Genomic DNA, 17,500 nt, shown 5'->3' with positions numbered 1-17,500 from the left:
AAAAAAAAAACTTTGTAAACAAGTCTTAGGCCTAATTTAGGTTTTTATAATAAATAGTATCTTTGCAAACATCAACAATAGTTATTTGGCTCTCTCTCTCTCTCTCTCTCTCTCTCTCTCTCTCTCTCTCTCTCTCTCTCTCTCTCTCTCTCTCTCTTAATTCAATGTGTCTCGATAGCTTTATTATGAAGCATTTGCCAAACTCAATTGCATTGTCTCCCGCAGCTCTATGTATGAGGTATCTGCAGTGTGGTTCAACAGGTTAGCGGCCCAATATTGAGGATCAACAAGTGGCCACATCCAGACAGACGTAGCAAATTTCGGTTTCATTTCATAATCATTTATATATCAGAGGGAGAGAGAGAGAAAGTGAGATAGAGATAGAGAGATTTTCATTTCAAATTTAATGAACAGAGAGAGAGAGAGAGAGAGAGTTAATTCCAAATGATATTTGAACTAACAGAGAGAGACAGAAAAAAGGAGAGAGAAAGAGAGAGAGTTTTATTTCCAAATGAAATTGGGAGGAGTAGAGAGAGAGAGAGAGAGAGAGAGAGAGAGAGAGAGAGAGAGAGAGAGAGAGAGAGAGAGAGAGAGAGAGAGAGAGTTTTATTTTCAAATGAAATTAGAATGAATAGAGAGAGAGAGTTAATTCCAAATGATATTTGAACTAACAGAGAGAGACAGAAAAAAGGAGAGAGAAAGAGAGAGTTTTATTTCCAAATGAAATTAGGATGAGTAGAGAGAGAGAGAGAGAGAGAGAGAGAGAGAGAGAGAGAGAGAGAGAGAGAGAGAGAGAGAGAGAGAGAGAGTTTTATTTCTAACTGAAATATGAATAAACACAGAGACAGAGACAGAGAGAAAGTGAAAGCGAGATAGAGAGAGAGAGAGAGTTTTATTTCAAATTTAATGAACAGAGAGGGGAGAGAGAAAGAGTGAGAGAGTTAATTCAAAAGGATATTTGAATAAAGAGAGAGAAAAGAGAGAGAGAGAAGTAGAGAGAGTTTTATTTCAATATGATAAGAGATCGATCATGTCTATCATATATTTTGTAGGATTTCAGGAGTTTAAAGTCAAAACATGAATTTGATAACTAAACGCCTTTTATATCGTAAGTACATTAAGTCGAAATTCTTAATCATAGGAGCTTGAATACTTATAAAAACCTCATCATCATCATCATCATCATCTTATCCTATTACTTATAAAAATCTCAGAGGAAAGAATTTTTCCATTACCTTAAGGAAATTAACTGGAATCGCAAAAATTAACAAAAGAATTTATATCTATATTATTATTATTATTATTATTATTATTATTATTATTATTATTATTAGCCAAGCTACAACCCTAGTTGGAAAAGCAAGATGCTATAAGCCATGGGCTCCAACAGGGAAAAATCTCAGAGGAAAGAATTTTTCCATTACCTTAAGAAAGTGAACTGGAATCGCAAAAATTAACAAAAGAAAAGCCACTTATATCTATATTATTATTATTATTATTATTATTAGCCAAGCTACAAACCTGGCTGGAAAAGCAAGATGATATAAGCCCAAGGACTCCAACAGGAAAAATAGCCCAGTGAGGAAAGGAAATAAGGAAATAAATAAATGAGAACAAATTAACAAATTAACAATTAACAAATTAACAATAAATCATTCTTGATCCTGATGTCATTTGCACTATATGATCCTGAGGTTTGTGTGGCCTGATCGGTAACGTCTCTGCCTGGTGACCGCCAGTCGGGGGTTCTAGTCCCGCTCAAACTCGTTAGTGCCATTAGTATCTGCAACCTTACCATCCTTGTGAGCTAAGGTTGGGGGGTTTGGGGGACCTCCCTGGTCCTAGCTTGGGTGGAGAGGAGGCTCGGGCGCTGATCATATACTATATGGTCAGTCTGTAGGGCTTTGTCCTGCTTGCTATGGCAATGTCACTGTCCCTTGCCTCTGCCATTCATGAGCGACCTTTAAACCTTCAAATATGAACTTTAATGCACAAAAGGCAAAAAACATACATATCATTTGCTCTCCCTCTTCGTTACTATCTTATGTACTAAAGAGGAGGTAATAGAAACATGTGTTTAAGATCTAGAGTTTAAAGGTGGCTCAAGAATGACAGAGGCAAGGGGAAAATGGCAATGCTTTAGCTAGCAGGACAGTGCACTAAAGACTGACCAAATGTACATATGAATAGATCCCAAATCTGCTAGAGCCAGGGAGGGCCAGCAGGTAGACCTATGCGCTACCCCAAAACCCCCCATCATTAGCTCACAAGGATGGTGAGGTTGCAGACACTACAAGAAACTATCGCGCTTAATCGTCACTCGAACCCCAGTCCGACAGGTCGCCAGGTAGGGACGTCTCCAATAGGCCACCACAACCCTGGCTTTAACAAATAACAATGAACACTTGTTTTAATCTAAATTTTCTCACTTGCACTGGATGGAGATATAGAGATATAATACTTGTCCTATTTTCAATAAAAGTCGGGTATCTAAAGGCAAAATTATAAGGTTGCTTTAAAACGCACAATGATACTAGTTTTTAATTAATGAAATTGAATAAGTTGCCTCCAAACAATTGTATACCAAATTACATTATTATCTTTTCAAGTAGTACTACAAATATTTCTAAGCTATTTTATTCTAATTGTTCATTACTTCTCTTGTGGTTTTTTTATTTCCTTTTTTTCTTTCCTCACTTGGCTAGTTTTCCCTGTTGGCTGTTGGAGCGCTTGGGCTTATAGCATCCTGCTTTTCCAACTACGGTTTTAGCTTAGCAATAATAATAATAATAATAATAATAATAATAATAATAATAATAATAATAATAATAAGAATGAAAAATTAAAATAATAATAATAATAATAATAATAATAATAATAATTATTATAATAATAATAACAATAGAGGAATATTTGAAAGGAATATCAAAGACATAACACCAATATACAATAACCAGGATATACTAGATTAAACAGTTATACTTATATTGTTTAATCAGTAATCTATCAAATAGATCTTAAGCCTATCACTGAAAAAAGGGAGAAGGCAAGAGGCATGAATAACCAGGTAATAGTTTCATAAGATATTAAATTCTATGTTGTGAATTCCTCCAATTCAAGTTGATATTAACTTGTTTGAAGTTATCGATCATATCTATATAATATTTTGGTATTAAGAAAACTGTACATGTTCCTATTTATTTCCAACTAAATTATCAAAAAGGATCATTCAAACGATTAACTTTCTATTTCTTGTAAAATTATTTTCTATTATCTATATAATCATATTTTAGTATTAATTAAGAAAACCGTAGACGTTTTCATGTGTATATACTGTAGACCTATCTATGATAATAATTTCTGGTTTATTATTAACTAAATTGTCAAAAAGGAACAATTAAAGAATCAGCTTTCTTTTTCTTGCAAAACCCTATTCTATTATATATATAATCATATTTTGATATTAATCAGGCAAACTTCAGACGTTATTATTTCTACATATTGTAGACCTATCTATAAAAAGCTTTCTTGCTTCAGTTTTAACTAAATTACCAAAAAAAGGACCAGTTACAGAATCAACTTTCTATTTCTACCAAACTATTTTCTATTATCTATATAATCATATTTTGGTTTTAATCAAGCAAACTGCAGACGTTATTATTTGTATATACTGTAGACCTATTTATGAAAAGCGTTCTTGCTTTACTTTTAAGTAATTATCAAAATGGACCACTTAGAGAATCAAATATTTATTTCTTGCAAAACTATATTCTATTATCTATATAATCATAGTTTGGTATTAATTGAGCAAACTGCAGACGTTATTATTTGTATATACTGTAGACCTATCTATGAAAAGCGTTCTTACTTTACTGTTAGCTAGATTTTTAAAATGGGCCAGTTAAGGAATCAACTTTCTATTTCTTGCAAAACTATCTTCTTTATCAATATAATAGTACTTTGGTATTCATTAAGAAAACCGCAAAAGTTTTCATTTGTATATAGATCTATGAAAAGCGTTCATATTTACTATTAAATAAATTAGAAGAAAAAAAATTTTTATTTCTAGAATAACTATTATCTGTAGCTCTATTTTTTTCAAATATATTCTTTCATTCTATTTCAAAACACTCTAAGAAAAAATAAGATAAGAGAAAAGGATAATCAATAATCAGTCATTACCTAAAATCAAACTCTTCAAGAAGAGGTCTTCTGGGAAAGTTGAGATCCAGAATGCCTCTCGACTTGGGTCTTCTGGAAGACGAAGAGAAAGGAAGGAGGGAGGAAGAGAGGAAGAGAGGAAGTGAGGAAGAGAATAGGACCTTCGGGAATCACAAGAGATGTGATTTATACTCATCTCCTCCTTCATTGACGCCCTGTGAAGACGAGAGACCTGCTTTAATTAAGTACCTCTGGAAAGTCATTAACTAATTTCAGAATGGATCGGTTGGAGATTTAGGGATGGAGCTGTTCTGGGCTCTCGCTATTCGTGATTGAATATATTATTATTATTATTATTATTATTATTATTGTAATTAGTTATTATTATTATTATTATTATTATTATTATTATTATTATCATTATTATTATTATTATTATTATTATTATCATTATTATTATTATTATTATTATTATTAATATTGTTATTATCATTATTATTATAATTATTATTATTATTTTTACTAGCCAAGCTACAACCCTAGTAGAAAATTACTAATTATGCCTCTATATTTACCCAGGACTATATACAATAACAGAGGTATATATAGATTCTTCTTCTTTGTCTACATCTTTTCCCAATTATTATTATTATTATTATTATTGTTGTTGTTGTTGTTGTTGTTAGCTAAACTACAACCCAAGCTAGAAAACAAGCATACTATAAGCCCAAGGACTCCAACAGTGAAAATAACGCAGTGAGGAACCAGAATAAGGAAATAAACAAACTGCAGGAGAAGTAATGAAAAAATAAAATAACACATTTTAAGAACAGTAACAACATTAAAATAGATCTTTCAAGAATAAACTATAAAAGGAACTTGTCAACCTGTTCAACATGAAAACCTTCGATGAAAGTTTTAAATGGTCTCATCTAATTACGAATGTAAGATTTCCTCATATGAATAACCTTCTATTCTTACTTCAGTATCATCCAATTAAGCACATGACTATTTCAAGCACTATTGAATAGATTTTACAAGGCCTATTATTGCACTAATAGAATTCTCTTGCTTGATATTACACTCGGGCACACTATTCTGTCTAATTTCTCTTCCTCTTGTTTTATTAAAATATTTACATTTTATATAGGAAATATTTATTTTAATGTTGTCATTGTTCTTGAAATATTCTATTTTTCCTTGTTTCCTTTCCTCACTGGGCTATTTTCCCTCTTGGGACCCCTAGGCTTATAGCATCCTGCTTCTCCAACTAGGATTGTAGCTTAGCAATTAATAATAATAGTAATAGTAATCCTAAAATATCAAAGTTATTAATATAAATTTGGCAATAGCTGCCTAGGACCCCCAGCCATTGGAGTTTTATGTTCATTTGAAAATGAATTTCGTTCAGATGGTGCATGCAAAGTAATTAATAGTGTTGGAACACGCAATGTAAAAACAGAAATGAACTTCTCGTTGAGCAAGAGAAGGGGATCTAACAGCATGCAATTTTTTTTTTTATTTTTATTTTTATACATTGCAGTAACGTTTTAAGTATTCTCTGCAACACTGTGGTAATATGAAAATGCTGAAATTAATTGAATTGTAAAATAATAAAGTCAAGTTAATCAAAGTTTGTAGACCTTAGCTTGATATATATATATATATATATATATATATATATATATATATATATATGTGTGTGTGTGTGTGTGTGTATACACATATGTATGTATATATATACATATATATATATATATATATATATATATATATATATATATATATATATATATATATATATACATATATATACATATTTAGAGAGAGAGAGAGAGAGAGAGAGAGAGAGAGAGAGAGAGAGAGAGAGAGATGTAAATATTAATATATAAATATTTATGTTTTTATATATATGTATATATAAACATATACATTCAAACACGTATACACACACACACACACACACATATATATATATATATATATATATATATATATATATATATATATATATATATACATATGTATATATATATATATATGTATATACACAGTATATATATATATATATTTATATATATGTAAATATCTTTAAATATATATATATATATATATATATATATATATATATATATAAGTTTTACTTGATAAAATAAATTGCAGTAGTTCTGAATATCATTTCATATCATCAAATCCTAATATGTTACTAAAATCGACACGATTATTCCTTTAAATCAATAAATTTTCCTTTACTTCTTTGCTACATTTAGAGGATTCCCTTCGCCCACACACCATTGTCAAATTCGGTGGAGCGTTTGAATCCTAAAAACCCGAATCGGTCCTTCATGTATAGAGACCTGAAATGGAAGTCTTTCAAAGCGTTGATTGGAGACTTTCCAAGAAGGATTGCGCCAATTCATTTCCAAAACAATGGATCCGAATTCAATGGAAAGCAAAATAGCTTTTTCTATAGTTGTGGGTTTTAGAGAGAGAGAGAGAGAGAGAGAGAGAGAGAGAGAGAGAGAGAGAGAGAGAGAGAGAGAGAGAGAGAGAGAGAGAGAGAGTCACTGGTCCTGACAAGTTTTATTCGGTGATCACTCCCCGCCAACCCTTTAAAGGTTTAAAGGCCACTCATGAATGGCAGAGGCAAGGGACAGTGACATTACCCTAGCAAGCAGGACAATGGCCTAAGGACTGAACTTATAAATACATAATCAGCACCAAAGTCCCCTCTCGACCCAAGCTAGGACCAGTGAGGGCCAGGGAATGGCTGTTGATGATTCAACCGGTAGTCCTATTGGCTCCTCCAAACCCCCTATCCATAGTTCAAAAGGATGATGAGGTTGCAGAAACCAAAGGAAAAAACAAGTTTGAGTGGTACTCGAACCCCAATCTGGCGATCACTCGGCAGAGACATTACCAATAGGTCATAAACCCATTCCCCATCCACTCGCCCTAGCTTCCCTGAAGAGTTGGGTTTGTGGTGGCCGATGTGATAACGTCCCTGACTGGTAACCGTCAGACTTGGGTTCGAATCCCGCTCAGACTCATTAGTTCCTTTGGTCGCTGCAACCTCGCCATCCTTGTGAACTAAGGATGGGGTGTTTGGGGGAGCCCATTGGTCTATCTGCTGAGTCATCAGCAGCCATCACCTAGCCCTCCTTGGTCCTAGCATGGTTGGAGAGGGGGCTTGGGCGCTGATCGTATGTATACATGGTGTCTCTATGGCATTATCCTAATTGATAGCCCAATGTCACTGTCCCTTGCCTATCCCATTCATGAGTGGCCTTTAAACTTTTAAACCTTTAAAAGATATTACCTAAATTGTATGCAGAAGCGAACATTTGATACTTAAAGATTACATCAGTTGCCTTCAAGCAATTAGTATTCATCAAATAGACCAGGTTATTTCTTAGATGTGAAAGGTTTATTCACTGACCTCTCGAAGTTCTTTTTTTTTTATATATTACAATACTCTCTGAATGAGCATTGACAGCATTATATAAAACCGAGTAAGATGGAAAATTATCTCCCATCAGGGTCTTTAAGAAAAGATAAAGACTTACCATAAAGTATATATATATATATATATATATATATATATATATATATATATAGCTGTGTATATAAACATATATATATATATATATATATATATATATATATATATATATATATATATATATATAGCTGTGTATATAAACATATATATATATATATATATATATATATATATATATATAGATAGATAGATAGATACACTGTATAATATATATATATATATATATATATATATATATATATATATATATATATATGTACAGTACATATATATATATATATATATATATATATATATATATATATATATATATGTACAGTACATATATATATATATATATATACTGTATATATATGCATAAGAAAACATAAGTAGGTAGATTATCCATCATTGTGCATTACGTATAACCACCATCGATGCTTGTTACTCTTCCCAACAATGCCTACGCCTCGGTTCGTGTCAGCCGCTTTAAAGTGGCCTAATCAAAGCATGAAATGACATCACCTGGTTCCCCCAAAATACGATGCAGCCATTGTTCCTTCCTTGATGATTCCTCCTATCATCAGCGCCTCCACAATGCACAAAACATCGATTAGCAAACGAGAAACATCAGTATTCTGGAACACAGTGGCGGAACGCTGGATTTTGCACTGGGAATTGGCATAATTCCCCAATACGCGATTTGGCTTCATGTATGAATGAACTCATGTGTGAGTCATGCTGATAAGAACGAGGAAGGCAATGGAAAAGGCAATGAAAAGGGCAATGAAATAGGCAATGAAATAGGCAATGAAATAGGCAATTAAAGAGGCAATGAAAGAGGCAATGAGTGCATAAGAGTGCAAAGCAACATGCAAATGGTGTAGTTTAGATTTGTATTTAACATTTCTTTACTCGGAAATTGCCTTCAACGTTTTTATTTTATCATTCAATATTCTTCCTTAATTACTGGGTATATATTTTCACTATCCAGGTATTACTGTTACCTGAAAAATTATTCTTTAAAGACAATAACATAAAAATAAAATGCCTAAATTTTTCATTATTATTTTTGCTGCATATACTATTGAAATTGATAAAGGTGTAATTAAATAACCCATATCAATTTAACATGTTTAAACGTTGAATTATTAATACTTCAGCATCCTATTGAAATTGATAAAGGTGTAATTAAATAACTCATATTAATTTAACATATGTTTAAATATTGAATTATTATTACTTCACCCTCCTATTGAAATTGATAAAGGTGTAATTAAATAACGTATATTGATTTAACATATGTTTAAATGTTGAATTATTATTACTTCAGCATCCTATTGAAATTGATAAAGGTGTAATTTAAATTATGCATAGTAATTGGCTGATGTATAAAGCAATCATAAAGACATATAAAGCACCATTAATATTAATACTTTTACTACTATTATTATTACTACTACCACTACTACTACTACTACTACTACTACTACTAATAATAATAATAATAATAATAATAATGATAATAATAACAATAATGATAATAATAATAATAAAGGACTCGAGATCATCCCTACTAATGAACCTTTCAGAAAATTAAGTGGGCGTTTCTCATAGACCTAAAATTCTTTCCAAAGAATATTTCTCACGAATTATAATCCCCCTCGTCACCAGAAATACTTCAACCCATTCTTCTTGACCCGAGGAGCAAAGAATGTGAGATATTCTTAGGGACACATCACCCACCAACGTTTACTCAAGAACATGAATGTAGAGAGGAATAGTCTCGGGAGGAGGGGGGGGGGGGGTGGAATGGTCCCAGAGGGGTGTTAAAGTACTCTGGGGTGAAAGAGTTGTGGACTCTATTTGCATAACTGACCTGACCTTACACGTACAAAATACTTGCTTTAAAGATACGTGTTTCTTTAGTCGCTGGATATAGTTTCTCTCTCTCTCTCTCTCTCTCTCTCTCTCTCTCTCTCTCTCTCTCTCTCTCTCTCTCTCTCTCTCTGAGATATATATATATATATATATATATATATATATAGTATATACATTATATATATTTATATATATATATATATATATATATATATATACATATATATATAATATATATATGTATAATATATGTATATATATATATATATATATATATATATGTATATATATAGTAAATACATTATATATATGTATATTATATATATATATACATATATGTGTATGTATGTGCGAGCTTGTGGACTATGAGAAACCCACAGGAACATCTTAATTTCTCTATTACTTGTTATTAATCTTAATTTCTCCCTTTACTTATTCCGTTACATAATTAGAATGCCAACGAGAACTTCTGCAATTTATTCAAGTACAGATTCCAGAGTGGCCGGGATGGCGACCCTTCTCTTCTAAGTACTCGCTTGAGGTAATGAAAATCGATGGGAATATGGTTAAACAAATTAGATTTCTAAGAAAATCTGATCCATATCTTTAATATAATCTGATATAAGTCTTTTTATAGTTTATATATGACATATTTGATTTTATGTTGTTGTTGTTTTTAGAATAATTTATACCTAATTTGTTTTCATCGCTTATTTATTTCCTTATTTCCTTTCCTCACTGGGCTATTTTTCCCTGTTGGAACTCTTGGGCTTACAGCATCTTGATTTTCCAACTAGGGTTATAGCTTGGCTAGTAATGATAATAATAATAATAATAATAATAATAATAATAATAATAATAACAATATTTTAGATGGCTCTCTTGCTTGACGGTACACTCGCGTACACTATTCTATCTAATTTCTCTTCCACTTCTTTTGTTAAAGATTTTTATGGTTTATATAGGAAATATTCATTTTAATGTTGTTACTGTTCTGGAAATATTTTATTTTTCCTTGTTACATTTCCTGACTGGGCTATTTTCCCTGTTGGGGTCCCTAGGCTTGTAGCTATCTGCTTTCCTAACTAGGGTTGTAGCTTAGCAAATAATAATAATAATAATAATAATAATAATAATAATAATAATAAAAATAATAATAATAATAATAATAATAATAATAATAACCAACCTTTTCCCACTGCTTCTTGTTAGGTATCACGTTTGGAGAAAGAAATGGATGGATATAGTATATACCTATATATACCTCATTAATCTAAGGTTTGTTTTTCTTATTTTATGGGTACATTACGCAATGGAATATTATTAATGAATCTATCATACCTAGACTCTAGTGGACATATATTTGGTCGAAAAGGCTATAATACATCATAAAAATATTGGTAGTGAATTTATCATATCTAAACTCTAGTGAAGACATATGTTAAAAAGCCACAGTATGTCTGCTCGAAACTAAGCATATTAATGAAATAGTGAAAATGTGTGTTAAAACCATTTCCTCATTTTATATCAGAAACCAACTAATATGCAATTTTCTTCCTTAAGAACTAAACGCTTGTATAGAATTTGCCCAAAGTTGGGTTGTGGTGCCCTGGTGGTAGCGTCCCTGCCTAGTGATTGCCAGACTGGGGTTCGGATCCCGCTCAAACTCGTTAGTTCCTTTGGTCGCTGAAACCTTCCCATCCTTGTGCGCTAAGGGTTGGGGGTTTATGAGAGCCTATAGGTCTATCTGCTGAGTCATCAGCAGCCATTACCTGGCCATCATTAGTCTTAGCTTGGGTGGAGAGGGGGCTTTGGGGCTGATCTTATGGAATATGGTTAGTCTCAAGGGCATTGTCCTGCTTGATAGGGAGATGTCACTGTTCCTTGCCTCTACCATTCAGGAGTAGCTCTCTTCTAGCCACCTTATAAAACCTAATCAATTCAAATTGGAATCAATTAAAAAACTACATATCATACCAATATTTCCTTTTAATTATTATTTACAACATAAAACATTGCAAAGAATAAAATTTTTTGAATATGATAACTTTAGCACTAAATTATTATTAAAATCCATGCATTGTTTTTAGTATAGTTACTGAGAAACCACAGGATCAGTGTACAAATCAGTGGGCAAAAGTTTACAATAGATAGCATTAACTACCAATTAGGCTAAACAGTATAAAACCAATGCAATCTAGTTCGAATCTAGTTTTCGTTCGCATTTAGGCTGAATAAAATCAAAGAAAATCCTGTAATTTCATTTCCTATAGTTTCCAGTTATTCACCTGTTGTATCTTCTCCTCCTCCTCACATTCCTCTTCTTCCTCTTTCTTTTCCTCCTCCTCCTCCTTCTCCTCCTCCTCTTCATATACCTCCTTCTGTTTCGTCGTTCGTCTCTTGTCGTTGAGCCCCTTTAAGCCAAGGAAGGGGTAAAAAGCTGCCTAGCAGGAATGTCTTGGGGCCTTCCAGGTAAACATCTGGAAATTCTCGGCGGGTTTGCAGGGATTCTTACGTTGCGTTTAATAGCAGTCTCTGGTACTCTACGTGATCTTAATGTTACTTCACGAACACCGATGTGTTGATAAATCTTACTTTATATTACCTTAATGCTTCTATAATGTTATCTTGGTGTGTTCCAAAACAGGGAAGCTTTAGAGTACTCTATGTGTAATGAGGTGATAAGTGGTAACCTTTTAGTATTTATATTAGCTAATTATTTTTGATTGATGACACCTCATATACAAAGGATTACTGCAGATACCTGAACACGTTCGGTCTATTGGAAGGTAACATAATCTGAATTTAGTAATCTGCTTGAATCTGAACTGAACCAGCATCAGTATTTTCTTCTGCACTGGTTCGAAATTTCGGAAGATTACAAACACACACATTTCTCTCTCTCTCTCTCTCTCTCTCTCTCTCTCTCTCTCTCTCTCTCTCTCTCTCTCTCTCTCTCTCTCATTCAGTTTAGTATGCCAAATAATCTTGAATAGTTCCCAACAAAGTTAGTTATCTTACTATGCCAATAATTGAATTTCCTTTTATTTGATTATATACTTTTCAGATGAAGAAAATTGTAGAGAACAAAATTATTCCTTACCTAGGAGAAATTATCATATTTTACCAATTATTTAAATTAAATTATGAGAATTTATACGAGAATCTCCTTCACACCTAATAATTTTCTGATGTTCTCGAGTCATTTATTTAATTCTTAGAAGACATAAAGAATCAATTATTTAACATATCGAATATTACGTCTTCTCGTCGTCTTTAATAAAAAAAAATTAATATAGTAATGAAAGTCATTCTCAGTTTTTTATTCTTATGCTATCTGAAGCTAATTCACAGGTCATTGTCATCAACAAAGGATAACAAACTATATGAATTCAGGTCTTAAGAATACTTGTCATAATTGAGGGTACATTTGGGAACGCTATTCTGTCTTATTTCTCTCTCCCAGGTTTTTTTGAAGTATTTATAGTTTATGAAAGATCTAATTTAATGTTGTTACTGTCCTTAGTATATTTTATTTTGATTGTTTACTACTTTTCTTATAGTTTTTATATCCTTGTTTCCTCTCCTCACTGGGGTATTTTATCCTGTTGGAGCCCTTGGGTTTATAGCATCTTGCTATTCCAATTAGGGTTATAGCTTCGCTTTTAATAACAATAATAATAATAATAATAATAATAATAATAATAATAATAATAATAATAATAATAACAGCATTTCATCGCCAGGTTTCTCTGATAAAATTAATTGAAAATCATGTCCACGGATTATTTTTTCTGATCACCTTCCATTTTACTAACCAACAATCAGGCATTATTGAACCGTGAATTCTTGGAAGATATCCACTCAACTTCTGAGAACATAACATAATTACCATTGAACATTGAACATTTTCTCTGTGGTACGAGTAAGCATTATTCTACTCGCATGTATAAAAGGTATGTTTTTAACTAGAATATATATTAAGTATGTTCTATGTAGTGTCGTGGAAAATTCTCGTAACATTCTTGAATTTTTTTTCTGGGGGGGGGGGGGGCTGTCGGTATTTACCACTAAAATATATATGAAGTATTCTCTATGAACAGTGTCGTGGAAAACTCTCGTAACATTCTTGATTTTTGTTTTCTTGGGGGGGGGGGGCTGTTGGTATTTACCACTAAAATATATATGAAGTATTCTCTATGAACAGTGTCGTGGAAAACTCTCGTAACATTCTTGATTTTTTTTTCTTGGGGGGGGGGGGCTGTTGGTATTTACCACTAAAATATATATGAAGTATTCTCTATGAACAGTGTCGTGGAAAACTCTCGTAACATTCTTGATTTTTTTTTCTTGGGGGGGGGGGCTGTTGGTATTTACCACTAAAATATATATGAAGTATTCTCTATGAACAGTGTCGTGGAAAACTCTCGTAACATTCTTGATTTTTTTTTCTTGGGGGGGGGGGGCTGTTGGTATTTACCACTAAAATATATATGAAGTATTCTCTATGAACAGTGTCGTGGAAAACTCTCGTAACATTCTTGATTTTTTTTTCTTGGGGGGGGGGGGGGGGCTGTTGGTATTTACCACTAAAATATATATGAAGTATTCTCTATGAACAGTGTCGTGGAAAACTCTCGTAACATTCTTGATTTTTTTTTCTTGGGGGGGGGGGGCTGTTGGTATTTACCACTAAAATATATATGAAGTATTCTCTATGAACAGTGTCGTGGAAAACTCTCGTAACATTCTTGATTTTTTTTTTCTTGGGGGGGGGGGGGCTGTCGGTATTTACCACTAAAATATATATGAAGTATTCTCTATGAACAGTGTCGTGGAAAACTCTCGTAACATTCTTGATTTTTTTTTCTTGGGGGGGGGGGGGGCTGTCGGTATTTACCACTAAAATATATATGAAGTATTCTCTATGAACAGTGTCGTGGAAAACTCTCGTAACATTCTTGATTTTTTTTTCTTGGCGGGGGGGGGGGGGTGCTGTTGGTATTTACCACTAAAATATATATGAAGTATTCTCTATGAACAGTGTCGTGGAAAACTCTCGTAACATTCTTGATTTTTTTTTTCTTGGGGGGGGGGGGCTGTTGGTATTTACCACTAAAATATATATGAAGTATTCTCTATGAACAGTGTCGTGGAAAACTCTCGTAACATTCTTGATTTTTTTTTCTTGGGGGGGGGGGCTGTCGGTATTTACCACTAAAATATATATGAAGTATTCTCTATGAACAGTGTCGTGGAAAACTCTCGTAACATTTATGAATTATATCTTTCCTTGGGGGGAGGGGGGGGGGGGGGGCGCTAGGGGGCGGGGGTTTCGGTCTACAACAAAATTTTAGTAATATACATTTCTACCATTCAATGAAAAATATATTTGTATTTCATCAACGATTCCATTGATCAGATTACTGTTTTCATTTTTATTGTGATTCGATAAAATATTTCCTTTTATTTTGAAAATCTTATTTTCTTCTTCATTTTTACCACCACAGGTCAAAAGAAAATAGAGATATATTGAATAGTATTATAGGGCATATGTTCCACTGTTTTACCAAAGAAGCTATAACAAAACATAAGAAAGATAAAAATATACATATACATATTAACGCATATAAGTCCATATGAGCATATAAAGTATATATACTCGTACGTATACGTATACTTAACGTATAATTACATTGATATTTAAGCGTTCATAAAATTCTTTTAAGACATACCGCAATTATATATATATATATATTTATATATATATATATATATATATATATATATATATATATATATATATATATATAGACACACATAAATACATATACATATACATATACATATATATATATGTATATATATATATATATATATATATATATATATATATATATATATATATATATATACATATATACATATACATATACATATGCATATATATATATATATATATATATACATAAATTTATATACATATATATATAACATATACATATATATATATATATATATATATATATATATATATATATATATATACATATATATGTATATATATATGTGTATATTTATGTGTATATATATTATATATATGTGTATATATATATATATATATATATATATATATATATATATATATATATATATATATATACATACATATATGCCCAGAAGAAAATACAAAAACTCCTTAATAAATTTGCACCACTTTCTGAAAATACCTTAATCATTCTCTTCACAACTCTTCGACTCCCTCTTAACTAAAAGAAGAAGAAGAAGAAGAAAAAGAAGAAGAAGAGGAAGAACTATAACCAAACAAACAACAAAAGGAACTCGAACCTATATAAACTTCTGGGATCCAAGACACCAAAAGGGGGATCCAGACCTTTTGTCTCTTGGGTTAAACTTTGAAGTTTGAACACGCTCATCGACTCCTGTTTACTTATCGTCTCGGGACTTCATAGGCAGATCTTTATTTATTTTATGTTTTCAGGGATAGGCCTAGTCTGGTAGAAACGCTTCTCTTTTTCCTATTTTATGATACGGCTCGTGTTTGAGGATAGTTTGAACAGAAAGGTTAGGATTAGAAAAATCTTTTATTGTTTCAGATAGAATATGGAAGTTAATTAGAAGGAGAGAAGAAGAAAAACATACACAACATGATTAAATGAACTGTTTTTTTTTTTTTTTTTTTTTTTTTTTTACAATAAAAAAAAACTCCATTTCCTATTGTATATGGCTCATGTTTGAAGTTAGTATGAACGGAAAGGCTAGAATTATAGAAAACTCAATTATTTTTTCCGATAGAAAATGAAAGTTAATTAGAGCGAGAAAAGAAGAACAACATATACAAGGTCATTCATCTGAAGCTTTTTTTTTACAATCTAAAAAAAAATCCTTTGCCTGTTTATGATATAGCTCGTGTTTCAGGAAAGTATGAACAGAAAGGATAGAATTAGAAAAAAAACTCTTCCATTCTTTCAGATTGAATATGAAAGATAATTAAAGCAAGATAAGAAAAGAATCCATAACCGAGATAATTAGATCACTTGTTATTGTACTACAAAAAAAAAATACTAGAAATTAAAAGTACACATGTTTCGTTAAGATAAAAGGAGGTGATATCCTTTTCCTGAACATTGTTACTGAAGGTTGTGTGTATTCCTTACGTAGAAATTCCCTTTTTTATGGCATATCGGGTTACATAAGGGTAAATCAAAGGGAACTCTCTATTAGAACTACGGTTTTTATCTTTCTTTTTAGATATTTCTTATAAGACGCCTTAACGAGAACTTGAAAAATTGTTGAAATGTGACACGTGAGATCGGATTCTGTATTCAAGTCTACAAATATATTATGAATATGACTATAGAAATATCTATAAAGAGAGATATGATGTGAGAGTGTCAAGTTATAATTCAGATATAAGTACATCGACCGAGGATGTTTTTTTCTTTTTTTACGACTCTTCTATAACATCTATTCTATGAAGATAAGGAAATGTAACGCATTTATGTCAGCGGCAGAAGATCAAAGTACAGTATTTCTATTTCTAAGTCTTTAGCATATATATATATATATATATATATATATATATATATATATATATATATATACATAAACACACATACACACACACACATATATATATATATATATATATATATATATATATATATATTTATATATATGTATATATATATACACACAAATATATGTATAAATATATATATATATATATATATATATATATATATATATATATATATATATACAAATAAGCCATATATATCTTTGATACATTAATGTCTGGATTCTCTTAACGACCTCGGGATCAGAGCCCCAGGCGAAATCACACAAAGACAAGAGTTGTGACCGGCCGGGAATCGAACCTTGGTCGGCAAGGAA

General features: G+C 31.5%; 1 protein-coding gene across 1 annotated transcript in view; it reads right to left on the bottom strand.

Annotated features, from left to right (window-relative positions):
• LOC137651789 (gelsolin-related protein of 125 kDa-like) overlaps positions 1 to 17,500 on the bottom strand; it is a 187,271-nt gene that overhangs the window by 145,092 nt on the left and 24,679 nt on the right. Inside the window, exons 3-5 of the mRNA XM_068385006.1 lie at positions 11,872 to 11,997; positions 8,228 to 8,373; positions 4,183 to 4,376 (exon numbers count right to left, since the gene is read on the bottom strand). Coding sequence (XP_068241107.1) covers positions 4,183 to 4,376; positions 8,228 to 8,373; positions 11,872 to 11,997 — 466 coding nt within the window. The remainder of the gene's footprint in view (positions 1 to 4,182; positions 4,377 to 8,227; positions 8,374 to 11,871; positions 11,998 to 17,500) is intronic.

Source organism: Palaemon carinicauda, chromosome 13, assembly GCF_036898095.1.
Source record: "Palaemon carinicauda isolate YSFRI2023 chromosome 13, ASM3689809v2, whole genome shotgun sequence".
Classification (NCBI taxonomy): domain Eukaryota; kingdom Metazoa; phylum Arthropoda; class Malacostraca; order Decapoda; family Palaemonidae; genus Palaemon; species Palaemon carinicauda.
The sequence above is the reverse complement of the archived record's forward strand: the minus strand, read 5'-3'. Positions and strand labels throughout refer to the sequence as shown.